The 18,236-nt window shown below is 37.4% G+C and overlaps 1 protein-coding gene across 3 annotated transcripts in view; it reads right to left on the bottom strand.

The window, feature by feature from the left end:
- ARHGAP15 (Rho GTPase activating protein 15) overlaps nucleotides 1-18,236 on the bottom strand; it is a 456,603-nt gene that overhangs the window by 160,538 nt on the left and 277,829 nt on the right. For all 3 annotated transcript variants that reach the window (XM_065561627.1, XM_005305087.4, XM_065561626.1), the window contains exon 10: nucleotides 13,646-13,744. In XM_065561627.1, coding sequence (XP_065417699.1) covers nucleotides 13,646-13,744 — 99 coding nt within the window. The remainder of the gene's footprint in view (nucleotides 1-13,645; nucleotides 13,745-18,236) is intronic.

The following is an 18,236-nucleotide window of genomic DNA, read 5'->3' as shown; positions in this document are numbered from 1 at the left end:
TATTGAAAATGATCCTGGACAATGGTAAAGTGTGGCTATCTCCCGTGTGCAAGATGTGTCGCTATATGGACATAGGTGTCCTATAGGGTGAGGGTCAAAAACCAAACTCTTGCCTCTAGAAAAGGGTTTATATCAGCCAGAGTCACCATCCAGAACTTTTGAGACTTTATGAATATGTTCAGTTGTCTTAGATCTAAGATTGGTCTCCACCTTCTGTCCTCCTTCGGCATAAGAAAATACTTTGAATAAAACTCTTTCCCCCGGTGAGGGAATGGGACTGGTTCTACTGCTCCTAAACAAAGAAGAGAGTGTAATTCTTGATTTATAGTATAGTTTCATGAGCAGGATCCCTGAAGAGGGATGGGGAAGGGGGTATGTAAAGTGAATAGAGTAGCCCAATATTATAACCTCCATGAGCCACATGTCTGTTATAATATGCTTCCTGGTCCATTGGAAATGGGAAAGGCACTGTCCAAAAGTGTGAAGTGTTGTAGCTTGCAAACTAGAGGTGAGGGAGGAATCAAGCCCTCGACTAACTCATTAAAATGGCTGTTTTGATGGTAAAGTGGTACTAGCTGAAGGAGGGTGGGAAGCTCTTTTCCTCTGGAATCTCTGTCTTTTTCTAGAGGATTTGGCAGTTCTGTGAAAACCAGAGATCTGAGCCAAGCACGATCTCTGGGCAGTTTGAGACCTGCTAAATCTACTCTTGTTTGTAGAAGTATAACCTCAGTGTGGCCCTCCTAAGGGAGTCTCCTAAGCAATAGATACACTTAGACTAGGATAGCCTCCAGACAAGAGAGGCAGCATTTGAAACCTGGTGAGCCAGGTATGCCTAGCCAAGCCAAGCCAAGCCAAGCCAAGCCAAATTCCCCAGAAAAAAATGGAGGAGAAAAAAGGGGGAGAGGAAAAACTGAAACCTCCCACAACTATCTAATTAATTCTATACTAACAACAACTAACACTAACTAGAAACACTAACCTAACTAATACATGCTGAGGCACATCCAAAGCAGATAGGCTGAAGCAGTAGAGAGGGAACTGAGGTTGGTTTGCCCACAAAGCTTTATATACCCTCAGAGCACTGCATGAGGTTATATAGAGCACACACCCAAGCCAAACGGACACTGCTAACGAAAAATCTGCAATCACGAGCTTGAGAGGTTTGCCCCTGAAGTGGAGCACCCATAGGGACACTACTCAGAGAAGAAATTCCAGTTATTGTCCTAATGCAGCTTGACACAAATCATGAGCAAAAAGTTAATTATCTAGTAAACCATTTATCATTAATCATTTTAATATACTAAAATGTACAATTAATAAGAAGCTGAAAATATTAAGGGACATAATTGCTTAGATAAATGTATATAGTCATTGTATAACCTCCTTAGTAGCAAAAGGATGTACCAAATCTAGTGTAAAGGCTCTATTTCGTTGTAAATTAACATGTTTTAATGGGTATATCAACCAGTCAAAATGCACCTTTCTTTCAAAAATAACTGAAGTCCAAATGGAAATGTTGATTACAATTGATTATTTAAATCATGGCTTTCCACTTGGTGTTAAATCAGTCAACCTGCTGCATCAATCCCTGTGCTCTTTTGGATTCTGGACGTGCAGAGGAATGTTTGTATTTCCTTGGTACCTGTGCATATGGGCTGGCCACGATCTGGACAATTGATTTACATGTCTTTTGCCCTGAGAAAAACCTGGAATCTTAAAATTTCTGGTCTGGATTTATGAATTGTTCAGGGCATCATAAAGCCCCAATTCAACAGAGCGCTTAAGCATTTGCTTAACTTTAAGAAAGTGAATAGTTCCATTTACTTTAATGGGACTATTCAGGTGCTTAAAGTTAAGTATCTACTTAATTTCTTTGCTGGATTGGGTCCTATGTTAGTTCAACTAGGAGTAGTGGAAAGAAATTAAATGTAGCCAATCAAAATGTAGGATGAACATCAGGAAATATTTTCTAATAGTAAGATCTATTAGACTATGGAATAGTCTCCCAAGTATGTGGAGGAAAAAACATCGCTTTGGTTACTTAAAACGGGGCAGGAGAAGGCACCAGAAAATATGCTGCATGGAGTAATCTTTCATTGACAGATGGATTAGATGATCAAATAGGTCAATTCACTCTCTAAATGATATATTTGTGGTTTATTATGAAATGACAAGGAAACATTCTGTGTAGAACTCCATTCAAACCAATGAGGTTGTTTGCATGTAACCAAGCAGAATTTGGTATATATAATTACAATGTGGATTCTTAAAAACGCTTCTTGGACCAATAATCTGTTAGGATCCTGATTGAGCTAGAGCAGTCTATTAGGTTAATGTCTAATTTGGGGATCTCTAAAAGAAACACGAATTCAATAGCACATAATGGCTTAACATGTAATAGCCTATTTAGGGATTTCTTAGTTACCAGATTATTAACTCCATGCAATGTAAATTTCATAAATCCACTGGGTGTAAATTGAGTTACAGAAACAACCATAGGGCCTGATTTTTAACCTGGCCTGTTTGCCCCTGAAATTATTTGTGAGATCAATTCTCATTTAGGCATCAATCTGATTATCCTCTCAAATCACATGGTTAGCCATTGATATGACGTAAACTGCTCTAGTAAATAACTGCAGTAATAAAACTACAACAACAATTAGTTGTTCTTGCAAGTTGCAGTCTAAACATTTTTGAAATCCACCCCATTGTGTGCTATATGGACATACTAAAGTTTTTATTTAATTCCTTTTATTGCAGTAGCACTTCCGTTTAAAAAAATATCAACCCAGGTACTATAATATTTATTTTTCCAAAATACAAAAAGCAGTTAGTCTACATTAAGGAATAATTGCATATATAATTTTATTTAAAAATCATTACGCCATTTCTGAGGAACAGGGGCAGAAAAAGAATCCGAAACCACCATTTTGTAAACATTTCCTTCCAGGGAGGACTCATCATTCCAAGATTTAGCCCAAAGTGTGTTTTTATGGTTGAGCTATTAAGTTCTTAATATAGGGACTTACAGTGGAAACACATAGCTTGATGGTATAAATGCTGCTTCTAAGCTATAGCACTGTGTCTCACATCCTGGATTGTGAGGAGGAAGGGAGAATATTGTTTATTCTTTAATATTTTTTGTGGCTGGGAGGTGGATATTCTCAAGAATGAGCTTCCCTTCATATGGCTCTGACTAGAGGTATGTCAGGGCCTTCATTTTCTCATTGACGTAGAGTAAGCCAATGAGAAAATGGTTTTATTTGGTTTTATTTTCTCCAGAGTCTTGGCTCTAACATGTGTCAATATCACGTATTTCATTTATAATGTATTTTGAAATTGTTTTAATTTTTAGATGCCTTTGTATGGTACTCAGTTTTATTTTCAAAAGTTAAGTGGGTTTACTTTTTGAGAAAGGTTTCATGGAAAATTCTGAACATAAAATCTCCATCTCCTTATAAAAGGTTACACAGTGATCAATTATACCATGTTAGAAAAAGGCAAAAGCTCAATTTCATTCCTGGGCTAACACCAGTGAAAGCATTGCATTTACAGCAGAGATGAATTTGGCCCAGGCACTGCAATTGTTACTGTGGTGCACTCAGTGTCTGCTTGTTGATACTGGCAAGGGGGCAAGGAGGATACATTTCTCTGGAACAGATTAGTCAATGAAGCAGGCATCAGGTAACTATGACAAAGATGTTAACTGGTTCAAAAGCTTTGTCTTTTTTCCAGTACCTTGTTCATGTCTAACTTCTTTTGTCTAGCTTACATTATATACTTCGGGAATTTTAAAATACATTTTTTCTTCCATTCTGTACTGTGAAAACTCAGTTTTTTTATTCTGCTGTTTCCCTCTTTTCCCCAATTTGCCATTGCTTGATGTTTCCTGTTGACACAATTTTTTTTCAGACTCAGAATGTGGCTTTCTAGCAGACACAGAGGCCCCAGAGTGAATACCCCTACAGAGCCAATTCTATCTTGGACCTCGCACAACACTATTAACTGGCTCATGCTCTAAGAAAGGTGGCTATAGTGGGATTGCATGAGTCTGAACATAGAACTGGTTGAGGAATCCTTGCCAATACGTTTGCACAAAACTAAACTGCTGTTAATTTCTACTCAGAAGTAAAAATACAACATTTTAAATCACAAACTTGCAAGGAGTTTTCTCTGAACTTTGTTCAGTTGTTTCACATTGCATTCATCTGTACATTTAAGATTATGGTTGATGGCCACTTTAAAGTAAACATAGTTCATTGCCCTCAGAAACATTTTTGTTCATTCCACAAATATGCCCTGGAAAAAGGGTTTATCTGCTGAACTGTTGGATTTTTTTTTCAGCATGTAATTTTTTTTATCAGTTTGTTTTGATTCTGTTCCCCTCTCTCCCTCCATGCCCCCCCCCCACTCAGTGCTTATAAAAGTAGGGAGAGAAGTCTCCTTGGAACAAGATAGAATCATAAAAAGACTCCAAGAATCTCATCACAAGCTAAACAGTACAAATTGCACATTCTTTACGGAAGTATTAGCTTTTAGTGTGTGCCTGGATCCAACTATAATAGATTATCCCAAAGTGGGAAAGAATGAACAGTAAAAAAAATTAGCAGAACTAGGAGATCAGATAGTTTAGTGGAGCAATATGATCTCTGCACTTTCAGGGTACTGAATTCTAAGGCAACTGGAAGCAGTATGTAAAAGTATATCAAAGTAAGCAAGCAAGCAACTGTAGGCCTGGAACAGGGGCAAAGATAGAAAAAAATGTTAATAGAAAGAAAAAGTAAATAAATGTATTCCAAATAAATGAATGAAATCATAGAAAATGAACTGCTTGTTATTCATGGATGAAATCCTGTGTTTATGACAGAAAAGCCTGCAACAATAAAAGATATACAAGGGAAAACAAGGCGCAAAGTAACTTCTAAACTGTAATTCATGGCCCATGTCCTGCGGTGCCTTAGAGCAAATTTGCACTCTGACAGTGGTGTAAAACTTCCCTAAAGACAGTGTAACTGATCACTAAGGGATTCCCCCTGATTCCCAGCTTCCAAAATGGCCCATTGGGACAACTGTCAGATGCTGCTACTCTAATTTATATCTGGGACTAGCTGGCACCTGGACAGACCCAGGACTGGGGGAGCACAAAGGTGGATTCACGCATCTCTTCTTGAACTGCCCTGTGCACGTCTTCGCTCCTGCTCAGGAACTGGCCTAACATCATTCCTTAACCCAATGCCCCATGGGTCAATGGGTCATTTAGTACAAATCTAATAACAATAGCATATTACTATATACACTGGTAAACTATGAAAAGTTGTGAATGAGTAGGCTATTCGTACATACTTTGGCTGCCCTGGCTTTGTGTCGTCAACTACCCCAAAAGTGTCTACTAATGGCTGGCCATTATTAGATATGGCTAATTAATTTTACATTTTTATTAAAAAATAAAAATTAAAGTCTTGCTAAATGTATCCTTCCACTATAAAAATTAGTTCCTAGGAAAAGGATAAAATAGGAAGAACATAGTCTCCTTTATTGTTTGCAATTATTTTTAACTTTCTCCGTTTATTCAATTCCATAGACTATTTGGACTCTTAGGTGCTTAATTTGTCCCCCAGAAATGCAGCTGTACTTTCAGGAGCAATTTATGATCCAACAGCTACTTTTGTCTCACTTTCTTTTATAAAAAAATCCCCCAGCAATTTGGACTCCCAGTTTCTCCTTTAGAATGTGAGTAAAAGCAGATGAAAAGGCCATAAGCTGCTGCCAAAATGGCATCTTGGTAATTTGTAGGGCAGGGTAGTTTAAACTGCCATTTTTCACCTTCATCGCTTCTCTCCCTCAGGATCTATTCATATTATATTCTATTATATCTACGTTCTTATACTGTGCTCATCACTGTAATATTGGAACAACTTCCAGTTGTCCATCAAGCACATGACTACACATCTCTCATATCTTGTTTGTTCTCTCATCCTCTTCCTAGAGGGAGAAGCAGGTGGAGTGGAGAGTCCTGTTTTAGTAGTGTGTGTGTGTGTATGTTTAATATAAATACTTGCTGCTATATGTTAGAGAAGGCAAGGTCAAAGAAATGTGCCTTGCACTTGGAGCAGAAAGGGGTGTGGTTTGTGATGGTCCTAAACTCTTGGTGGAGATGACTGCATCGCTTCACTACCATCCCACAAGGTACCTTATTTTTGTCCCTACCAATAAATCTTCTCCGTCAGTCACTGAACATAGTGAAATAGGGATTTTTATTTGTGTTTATGTGATGATATCCCAGCCAATCAGAATGCAGTTTTGGACAATCAGGCCAACATTTTCAAAAGTGACTAGTGATTTTGGGGTGCCCAACTTGAAACAACTTTACGAAGTCAGATTTTCAGAGGGCAGCTGCTCAAAAATTCCTGAAAATCAGGCTCTTTTAAGGTTGGGCACCTCAAAATGGAGGTACAGTTACTTCTGAAATATATGTCTAGCCATAACCTAATAGAATGCCCAACAAATCTGAGCAGAACTACCAGTAGAGGTTTTGTCACAGCTCCTGTTCAATGTGATTTTCTCACTGTAAGCTCAGAGCAATGAAGCTCGGTAAATAACATGTTAGACTAACATAGAAGATAACAAAAGGAAATAGTTAAGGTACCATAATAATTTTAGCCACTCTTTTTTTTTCAGGTCACTATAATCTACCCAAAGATAACTAATTGTTCAAAGTAAACATTTGACTCCAACCACAAAAGGAATCCATTACACAAACATATAATTCACAGTCATTTTTAGTGGGTTGTAAACAGTTTGGAATGAGCATAAAATGGGACAAAAATCAAAGTGAGCATTTAGAAATGAAAAAGTGTTTGCTACAAAAGGTCAGTCCCTTTGCTTGGCAAACTATGTAGAAAAGCCTGGGAAAATGTTGAACACACAAGCAGTAGGGAATTTTAAAGCCAACAACCTCCCTGTTTCTTTAAACAGACATCGGAACCTATAACTGGATCCTGTCAAACAAATGACAGCAAAAAACATAACAGCTGCTAAGAAGCAAAGTTGAGAGATAAAGTTTTCTGAGCTAAGAACCTTCTCAGAAGTGGACTAAAGGTCTTTCTTAAATCTTTAGGCAAGGTTATGGATCCCAGGGTGGCTTTTCGGCACTGAGTCAAATATGCAATTTTATGTATCATTCCTGTCACAGCATATTGTGCTCCAAAAAAAGAGAAAAAACAATGTCTACAATGTTCACTTCATAATAAAACCTATACCTGTAATCATCAATTGTGGAGTTGATGGTATCATTTTAAAGTCATTTAAATTGATTTGGGCAGAGTAAGTTGGATTTGTAAATGTAGGGGAAGAATGAATTGTCAAAACCATGTTTCAATAGATGGATGCCAAGATAAATGAAATCAAATTTCTCTGGAAAACTAGTCCCATTCCTTCACAAACCTAAAATATACTGTTTGCACAACAACATGTTTAGGTATTTGATCTGTTAGTTTATTGTGACACAGAGAAATTATCATCCCTGGAAAATATTTTAATATCAGATCAATTCCACATGATAAAGTTTTGCTATGAAAAGGTACTGGTTGGCATTTTGTTTAGGTACTACAGAGTGGTGTTTCTAATTTTTTAAAATGAATTTTACTTAAAAACAGCCAGTGGAACTTTAAAGGGTCCACAAATAACAAAATAAACAAATGATTAAAGAAATGACTGGAAATAATACCTGGCATAGAGACATAAAAACTTGAGAAGCGAGCCCCACCCTTGGCAAGACTGCACAGTCTGTGAATTACTGTATAAGCTGAGGGTTAGATTGTCACAAGCTTCCCTCACTCAAATGCTTCACCCTGCTCAGATTGTGTTTCCAGCTACTCATCCAATATTCCCTGCTGGGAACAAGCAGAAATGGGTAGGGAGCTCTGGCCTCATCCTAGTTAATCTGTAACTAAGTAAACTGCTCCATGAAGAGAGGCAAAGGAACTTAGTTAGATGTCTTCAAGTTACCAGGGCCTGATGAAATATATCCTAAAATACTCAAGGAGCTGTCTTAGGAGATATCTGAGCGATTGTCTTCGAAAAGTCATGGAAGAGGGAGAGATTCCAGAGGACTGGAAAAGCGCAAATATAGTGCCAATCTATAAAAAGGGGAATAAGGAGAAACTGGGGAATTATAGACCAGTCAGCTTAACTTCAGTATTTGGAAAGATAATGGAGCAAATAATTAAGCAATCAATTTGCAAACACCTAGAAGATAATAAAGTGATAAGTAACAGTCATCATGGATTTGTCAGGAACAAATTGTGTCAAATCAACCTAATAGTTTTCTTTGACAGGGTAGCATGTCTTGTGGATGGGGGGAGCAGTAGATGTGGTATATCTTGACTTTAGTAAGGCTTTTGATACCGTCTTGCATGACCTTCTCATAAACAAACTAGGGAAATACAACCTAGTTGGAGCTACTATAAGGTTGTTGCATTACTGGTTGGAGAACTGTTCCCAGAGAGTAGTTATCAGTGGTTCACAGTCATGCTGGAAGAGTATATCGAGTGGAGTCCCACAGGGATCAGTACTGGGTCCAGTTCTGTTCAATATCTTCATAAATGATTTAGATAATTGCAAAGAGAGTATAATTATAAAGTTTATGGTTGATACAAATTTAGGAGGGGTTGCTAGTGCTTTGGAGGATAGGATTAAAATTCAAAATGATCTGAAAAAATTAGAGAAGTGGTCTGAAGTAAATAGGAAGAAATTCAATAAGAACTAATGCAAAGTACTCCACTTAGGAAGGAACAATCAGTTGAACACATACAAAATGGGAAATAATTGCCCAGGAAGAAGTACTGCAGAAAGGGATCTGGGGGTCATAGTGGATCACAAGCTAAATGTGAGTCAACTGTGTAACACTGATTAAAAAAAAAGCAAACATTCTCAGGAGTGTTGTAAGCAAGAGACAAGAAGTAATTATTTCTCTCTTCTCTGCGCTGATTAGGCCTCAATGGGAGTATTGTGTCCAGTTCTGGGTGCCACATTTCAGGAAAGATGTGGACAAATTGGAGAAAGTCCAGAGAAGAGCAACAAAAATGATTAAAGATCTAGAAAAAATGACCTATGAGGGAAGACTGAAAAAAATTAGTTTGTTTAGTCTGGAGAAGAGAAGACTGAGATATCAGTTTTCAAGTACATAAAAGGTTGCTACAAGGAGGAGGTAGAAAAATTGTTCTCCTTAACCCCTGAGGATAGAACAAGAAGCAATGGGCTAAACTGCAGCAAGGGTGTTTTAGGTTGGACATTAGGAAAAACGTATAATATGGAGATATTCCTATCTCATAGAACTGGAAGGGACCTTGAAAGGTCATTGAGTCCAGTCTCCTGCCTTCACTAGCAGGACCAAGTACTGTTCCTGACAGTTGTTTTTTTTGCCCCAGAGCCCTAAATGGCCCCTCAAGGATTGAACTTACAACTGTGGGTTTAGCAGGTCAATGCTCAAACCACTGAACTATCCCTCCCTACCCAACTTGGGGTAGTTAAGCACTGGAATAAGTTGCCTAGGGAGGTTGTGGAATCTCCATCATTGGCAATTTTTAAGAGCAGGTTAGACAAACATCTGTCAGGGATGGTCTAGATAATACTTGTCTTGCCATGAGTGCAGGGGACTGGAGTAGATGACTTCTCGAGGTCCCTTCCAATCCTATGATTTTATGATTCTATGATTCTTCCCACTCGGAGAGAAAGTGGGAGCAAGAGAAGAATTGTGACTCCGTCACTCACAATTTTTCCCTCAGTGTATCCATCAGGTGTACACCAACCTTACTCGAGGCAGAATGTTCAGTTACCATCTAGCCATAAGGAAATAATAGAAGCTTTCTCTGTAGGGACTACTAGACTGGACACCAAGAGTCCACTCTTTCCCCCAGTTAAGCTGGTAGCAAAGGTCCTATTGACTGAAAAGGATCAAGGTTGGGCTCCTCATAATTTTAGGGACAGCATTTCACCAAATATTGAAGAAGGAACAAGTAAAATGGATAGGAAAAAAAATAATGAGCATGCTCCTGAAAACTTTAAGTCAATGGACCACTCATGTAGGGTTTGCAGAACTGGGCCTAATATTTTATTTTAATATTTATGATAAAGTATCTTGACAACCCTGAAATATGGCTCATGAAGAGAGACACTCTGCACCCAGTTCCATTTCCACAGTTAGAAATAGTAAATGAGAGATTACAAAGTTGGAGTTCACAACTTATAAACAAATGCTTGTGAACTAGTTAGAGCTGCATTATGGTCTGAGAAGAGAAGTTTACTGGACACAAAGAACTCCTGTCCTTTCCGTATATATTAAATGACTGGCTAAGAGGCAAACAACATCCAACTGATTAGGCGGACCAGTCTCTGATCCTCAGTTACACCAGTCTGATTCCAGAGTAACTCCATTGATTTAATGGAGGCATTCTGGATACACTTAGTGTAACTAAGATAAAAAACTGGCCAATAGCAAGTTACCTACCCTATGGTGTCAGTGTATTGGAAAATCCTCTTGTGGTTTGACAGTATAATGTGAAACCATAAAGATAATGAAACATACTAGATGGTATGTTTTACTTAGCTCACTATTAGGCTTTCTTTCCTATGTGTGGCCACAATATGCTAAAATTGAAAAACGTAAACAGTGTTTTATTGGGCACAGTATGTGACATATAAGCACCTTCATAACATGATGGTTAAGATGATCTTGTTAACAGCACAGTTGTCCAGCAAAGCATGAATGTCTTATCCTTTCTGTTTCAAATAGGCAACATATAGGGCTGGACTCATAAGATCTGTTTTTTGGATTTTTTTTTAAATGAAGTATATAAGCAACATTTCTTGATACAGCACAGTATATAGATTATATATTTTCTAAAAAGAAAAAGTAACTACAAGAGAAAAAAATATTTTCCAAAACAGCGAATGTGCCAGCTGTTCTGAGCATTTAGGCCATCTTACTAAGACTATGAAAGTAAACATAAAGTTTTCATTAAATGTGCCTTTCCCATAATTGGTACATAAGTATTTCCCATGACTCTGCAGTTGAGTGTCTTGGCTGGAGGCATATCTGGCCATTAGGAGGAGGGCTTTAGATCTGTTGAGTCTCAGCCATGCCGGGAGACTTGGCACCTCCACATACTGCTTCCTAATACCAACCCCAGTATAAAATGTCATCAGAAGCTTGCATAAACATTGGACTTAGCTTCACATAAATTACTGCTGTTCTGAGATAGTTTATGCCAGAACTTAGTAAAAACAACACTTAGAGTAAATAGAATATGAGTAAATCCGAGGATCTTAATCCAAGAAAATGATAATAGAAAAATGTATATCAAGTACAAACTCGTAAATACAGCACAATGAAATTTTATCTCATACCACTGAGATTAGTTTTTATTTACATACTGTACTAACTAAAATGATATACTAGCTTACAGTTACAGCAATTATGAAAAAAGCACATGAACCAAAGAACAATAATGCAATGCTTTAAAGGATCAATTGCTCTATAGAAACAGTGACACACATTTTCCTATTAATCCTTATGAATTAATTTGATATCCATACAGATATCTTACATACTTTGGATTTTTCTGTTATAATTTAGCATTAACAATGGACACTAGGATAGTGAGAACCTGAAACACACAAATGATTTATACCAGCTTTCTTTTTTTCTTTTTAACTTTTAGCTCTCTTTATTTTGTTTGCACAAGAGTGGGGTCTCATTTTGGGGACCGTTTACATGGGATACAGGACCAGGTGTCTGGTATAATAAGATACAGGACAGACACGTGTAGGCATATGTAAAATACATCTATTTTAATTATTATTTATTCGTCAAGAGCCAGTATCATGGTATAAATCTTTGGGTAGGATTTTCCCTAGAACCACAGCAGCCCCCTTTATGTCACTATGGCACGAAAAGGGGTTGTAAAGGGTCTGCTGTGGTTCTAGGGAAAATCCTCAAGTGCAGAAATATGGAGCCAGTATAAGTAGCCCTATGTCACTCTTCAATCAAGGATTAGAGGTAAGGGAGGGATGGTCAGTGTTGGAGGGTTCATGGCTGGAGTGCTCTGCACTCTGGCTATTTTAAGCTGAAGAACAGCCCATAGGCAGCCTAGGTAAGAATGCCATAAGTTATAGATGCCCTGGGAGGCTTATATTGGGGGCTGTACTACCCCTCCTCTCCTCCCCCCTGCCCCCGTAGCCTGGATTTTGGGAGGTACAAAGGTGTGTAAAGGCACCTTTGGCCTCCCTCCTCCTGGGTTACTCCCAGGCTACTCAAAACATCTGCAAACACTAGGTGCACCTTTCGATGAACCTGAGTTGAGATTGGAACACGAAACTAGGCAAGGTTTGGGGTTTTCATAATGCTAATTTTGAAAAATAAAATTGATTTTCTCTCTAATCTCCATTTTTCCCTTTTGCAATCTGCTTCTCTTTTTCTCTCCTCCTCCTCCCCCTGTAAAACTTTCTCACTCCTCCCTTCTATATTTCTCTGCCTGTCCCATCCCCTGTCAGATGTCTGTGCTCCTTTCTTCCAAAAACCACTGCTACTATCTCCCCCTGCATGATACCTCCGCTCTGTTATTCTGGCACTTCCTGTCTACCTACCCCTCTGGGAATAACAGTATTTCCAGTGCAGTCCTTTATACATAATTAAATCATGAATTTCTAGGAGTTTGAATCTCTAGGCCAATTTCATCGCACCCTTCACATAAACCCAGCTAACAATCATTAAATTAAAATTGCTTTCTCCTACTCTAAAACTGTCTAAAGATCTTTTTTTTTCCATTGGTTCTCTTTTTTATTCAGCTTCTAGACAACAACAGCACTGGGTTGTCCCATCTTTATTTTGAAAACTATCTTTTGCAAGATATACTTTTCCCATGACCCCTGGAACAAGTTGTAAACTTGTAAGAAATGGTGATTAAGCCTCACATTTTTATACAATACATTTTTAGGATTCTGTATCTACTTCCAATGAAAATGACCTTCAATGAGAGAAGAAGAAAGATCAAATGTCCTAATTATATTTTATTTTGCTGTCATTATTTATGATGAAAGAAAAACTCTTAAAATACAAATGAAAGTGCATCATAACCTTGGGACAGCACTATAGCTTTGAATAACATCAATAAAAACAGGAACCCAAATGCAGAAGAGGAAAAAAATGTCAGAGAGACTCTAAAACTACTTACAAGTTAGACTGGCATTTGTTTTGGTTAGGTAACATTGGGGACATACCAAAAAATTTAACGGCATAACAACCACAAGGGATCTTAGTATGAATGTTATGAGACTTCTAGCACTGTAATTACTGACATTTTATGAATGTTTTGGTGTTGGCTTGCACACAAAAAGTTTGCAACTGAATCAAGAATATGTCAAACAGATAATATAGAGACAAAAATTAGCATTAATTTGTTTTATTAATATCTCTATTGTAAAAAAAGAAAAAGAAAAAAGAATCTGTAATAGTTGAGTGAATCACTAAAGTATAATTTGAACTGCATGGCTTCTCTGGCAAGACAAGTGGAGTTCTTAAGTTAGAGCATCAGTTGTAAATATGGCTGCAGGAATGAAAAATAGTGTTGAATATTAAGTTACCCACCTCTTTTTTCAACAGCTTCTATACACCGTTTTACAAATAGGGGGACTGTGGAATTTTCGTGCTCACACACTAACTGCAAATGGGAGCCAAACACTTGATCTAAACAGAGTAAAGAAGATAAATATATTAAAACATGATAAACAATAACTAATAAATACATGATTATAATAATGGGCTCTTCTCTTTTTCAAAGGCTTGTGCATTAACCAACTACTCCTGTTTGGTTGTTAGACAGATAAAAGACGTACCAAAGCCTTCCTGACTCCTGACGGTTTTTATTTTATGCCCCAGTGGGGATACAGTTGCTCTTATAAACATAATTTGCTGAAAATTACAGAGAAGACTCAAGCCACAAAATTGTGATTTGTATTTTGAACCGTCTAATGTTAAGGTGTGGGATTTTGGTTCAGTGCAGCATTATGATAAGAGCCATTTCTGAAATCCAGATCTCTGTCTGGTTCAAATTTGAAATATCCAAAAGTAAATCATGATGTCCCTGATCCTGAAAGCTCACACATGAGTAGACCCCTCTACCCGCATGGAGCCCCATTGCTCATAATGGAGCTCCATGTTGGTGCATGGATTCGAGTGACATACTAGCTTGTAGAATCAATGCCTAATCCCATCTCTACTGTAATTACTGGTCATAAAATTATCCATCCTTTTAAAAAGTCCAACCACAGTATTTGATTGCATCATTTCCTGCAGCAGTGAATTCCACAAGTTGGGTATATAAGTGGTTGCCCCGAAAAACTTTTCAGTTGCCTGAGATAATCAAATACTGCAGTATTTACAGTGTACCCTAACTATGTCCTATGTGAAGTTCAGGAAAGTTTAAGAACCACAATAGTAATGTTAAGTAATTCTAACAGCAACATCTGAAAGCTTTTAAGGGCAACAACTTTACACTAAACAAAGTTATATTTTCTTCTTACATTTGCCTTTTTTATTTGTTGTCCTTGTAAAGAAACTATTTTGATAATTTTTCTTGTCTAGTGTATCTGGGGGATTTAGGAATACACTGTTAGTAGTTATGGCTTTGACTCCCAGTGTCAATTGCACCTCTGTTCCTCTTAGTATTCTTTTTTGTGTGGAAGGCAGTTGGCAAAAACCCATTTTCTGTACTTTTGTATTTAAAATAGATGTACTTTTGATGAGAATAGCAAATAGGCTTCAGTGACTGAACTTGTAAATCATGTTGTTTACATACTGAATTAGAGTTTAACTAGGTAATGCTGCTTTTTAGTTTTTATGCTTTTAAACTTTTGACCGACATAGGATGTTCATCTCGAAACACAGCATAACCAGGTTAAATATCTCAGATTACAAATGAGCTTTATCCACCTCATCTCCACTCTATATTTTTGACAAAGTATGAAAAGAGCACTCAGTAATGGGAATTTTGTCATCTAGAATCAAAATGAATCAAACAGATGAGGAAAATCACTCAATAAGAGCAGTTTAATGTTCAAACAATCTGACTGCATTATCATTATTTACCCAAAGAGACAGTCTCCGCATACCTTTTCAACAGTGTACTACACTTTGAAAATTAGTACAAAGGGCTTTGATAAAACTTCTGTACTTGAGATTTTTTTAGTACAATTTGAAATTTAAGAGAGCACATATAACACACCATATTAATGCTCAGAACACCAAGGATGAGTATAGTCATCCTTAACTTTCTGTACAGCAGTACTAAAGACAAACAAGCTCATCTATGGTACCTCAGCTCCTTCCACTCCCACAGAACAGGAGCATTGTCTCGCTCTCCCAAAACTATATCCACACTCACCCAAAATTCAGTTGCACCCCACCCATAAAGAAGTCCACAACTTGTCCTGCCCTTCTTCAAAGCAGGCCAAAAGCTTCATGTTTGTCATTTGTCTTCAGGGGTGCTGGAACAATTTTTATAGTGGGGGTGCTGAGAGCCACTGAATCAAGCTGTGAACCCTGTATATCATAGAAACCACTTCAAGTCAGGAGGTACAGTAGCACCCCCAGTGCCCCTAGTTCCAACACATATGTTTGCCTTACAGGGTCACCAGCTCTTGCCTCCTTTTGTTCAACTCTCACCCTTGCAATATAATTGTCTTTTCTCTGCTTATGGTCATCAGCCTGAGGAACAAGTTGGGAAAGGGGAGCAAGGAAGCAAGGAAAGACATGCTGGGAGTGCAGGCCTGGGCGGGAAAATGGTCCCCAGCACTGAAGAGTCAGAACCAAAACTTGTTTCTGCCAAGAATTCCACTCTGCCATGTCTTCAAATAGCCAGAAAACCTCCCTTCTCTCTAGGTCAGTGGTTTTCAATATCCCTGGCAAATAGACAGGTCCTGGTGATGTACACATGTTATTATGTAAGTATTTTTTAACTATTAATTTCAAATTTTTCAAATAGGAGTACTTAAATTAAAAAAAATCCCAGACCTTCTCATGTAAAAAGGAAACTTTTATCATCTGAGTAATTTTTAGACTTAGATTGTAAACTAAAGCGCAGGCCTCATTTTTTATAAAGCACATTTTTGCACTAGATAATTATTAATAAACATCATTATAATTTTTTTCCCGTGTGTGTCTGTGTATCTGTGTGTTTATTCTCAGAACAGTTTTAGAATGAATTGTGTGTTGGGAAAATGTACTGAGAGTCATACAAATAGAATGGATATAATTTATTTTCATTTTTTAATAATTTTGACAGATAATATATGCTTATTTCTATTTTTAAAATAATTTTATCGATTTAAATTTTGAATGTTGCAGGAAATTCTGGGAGGGTTAGACAATTATGTAATGACAGTAGACACTGAGATTCAAAAAGTTAAAACTTTATAAACCATTAAAACATAAAAATCAACATCACATGTCAAAATATATGAAATAAATATCCTTGAATCAACATACCATACCTGATTTTACTATTCATTCACTAGTCCACTTGTAACAAGCCAATTCAAAAGCCTACATCACTGGATTTTGACTGTGATAAGTTTTCAAGCAGCTTTTCTCTTACTTTGCCTATCTGTAAATGTCTATTATTATTGATGGAAATATTTTTCATCCATTTGTATGTGTACGGTGACGTTGCTGATAAAAATGTAAGCCTTTCAAGCCAATATATAAACCATCTCAGATACACAGAACCAGATCCTCAAAGGTATTTAGGTGCCTAACTCCAGGAGTCTAAAGCCATAGTTACTAAGAACTAGATTTTCAAAGTGTGCATTTTAAATAGGGAGTTTGGAGCAATGATGTGCAATATTTTACCCCCAAAGGAATAGAACTGGAAATAAGAACTAGGCAGTGACCACCTGTTTCTCCAACTTATTGCAGCCTGCTGAATCTGCTTGCACTATGATACAGGAAAACGAGTTCTGGATTTCCTGAGTCAAAATATGAAGGAAGGTCCATTCCAACTCATCCAAATATATGTATTCTGCAGTCTGACACTGCATTTTTTTTACAACCCAAAAGTTCATTGAGTTAGTCAAACTTCTGGGTACACAAGGAATGTCGGGTTGGGGGTCACAGAAATACACTCTAGAAGGTCGCGTGCATGTGTGGCAATTACATAGAAGTTAGTGATCTGTTACATGTTTTGGGGTTATGTTTGTGACAAAGAATGGACAGGTTACGTTTTCTTCATGAAACATTTATAGTTTCCGCCAGTGGTAATTATGTATACAGAGATTGATGATTAAAATGTTCTAGTACTTCCTCCTTTGACATCTTAATTGTTTTAAAAATTTCAGTGAAGACCTATCAAATTCTTCACATGACATGGAATGTTCTCTGATGCTAATTACATTAAAAAGATGTAAAACTGTATCTCATTTGAGGGGCTAGGGTGTTTGTAAAATGATAGGTCAGAAGTGACAGGGGCAATGGACTGCATTGTCTATAGATAGTCAACATATCAACAACTGAGGAACAATTAATGCTTTACGGTTCAGCAAGTTACCGTAACTACTATAAGTACATCATGTCTGGCATCCAGGAATCTCAAGTTACTTTCACCATTTCCAGTAATAGGAAGCCAAGTGTTCGGGAAAAAAACCACATTGGTTTAGTGAATGGTGGTTCGAGTGAGGAACAGAGAAGTCGGAATTCCAGAGGTGAAATCCTGGCTCCACTGATGTCAATGTCAGAACTCCCATAGATTTCAGTGCGGCCAGGATTTCACCTTTGGATTTTATTCTTGAATCTGCAAACTGCTTAACCTCAGTTTATCTACCTATAAAAATGAATATTTACTTATGTTATAGTTAATGTTTTGAAACACACTTTGTCATCCTTCTTAGATAGGTGTTAAGTATTATTATTGTCTTCAACTGAAGAACCATATAGACAAATGGGGCGACATGAGGCTAGTTGTCACACCACTGTTATAGTTCTAAGCAATGAAAAAGGCTACAGTAAACATTTAAACCAATCTACTTCCTTCTAAAAAGTATTATTTTAGAAAAGCAAGATTATTTAGTGACTGAATATCCAGCTGGAAGCCAAGAACTCCTAAGGTCAAAACCAAGTTCTGCCCCTGACACTGTATGACTTTGATCCAAGTCACTTAATTTCTCTGAGTTTCCATTTCCTTGTC

The sequence above is a fragment of the Chrysemys picta genome, chromosome 11, assembly GCF_011386835.1.
Source record: "Chrysemys picta bellii isolate R12L10 chromosome 11, ASM1138683v2, whole genome shotgun sequence".
In the NCBI taxonomy this organism is placed as follows: domain Eukaryota; kingdom Metazoa; phylum Chordata; order Testudines; family Emydidae; genus Chrysemys; species Chrysemys picta.
The sequence above is the reverse complement of the archived record's forward strand: the minus strand, read 5'-3'. Positions and strand labels throughout refer to the sequence as shown.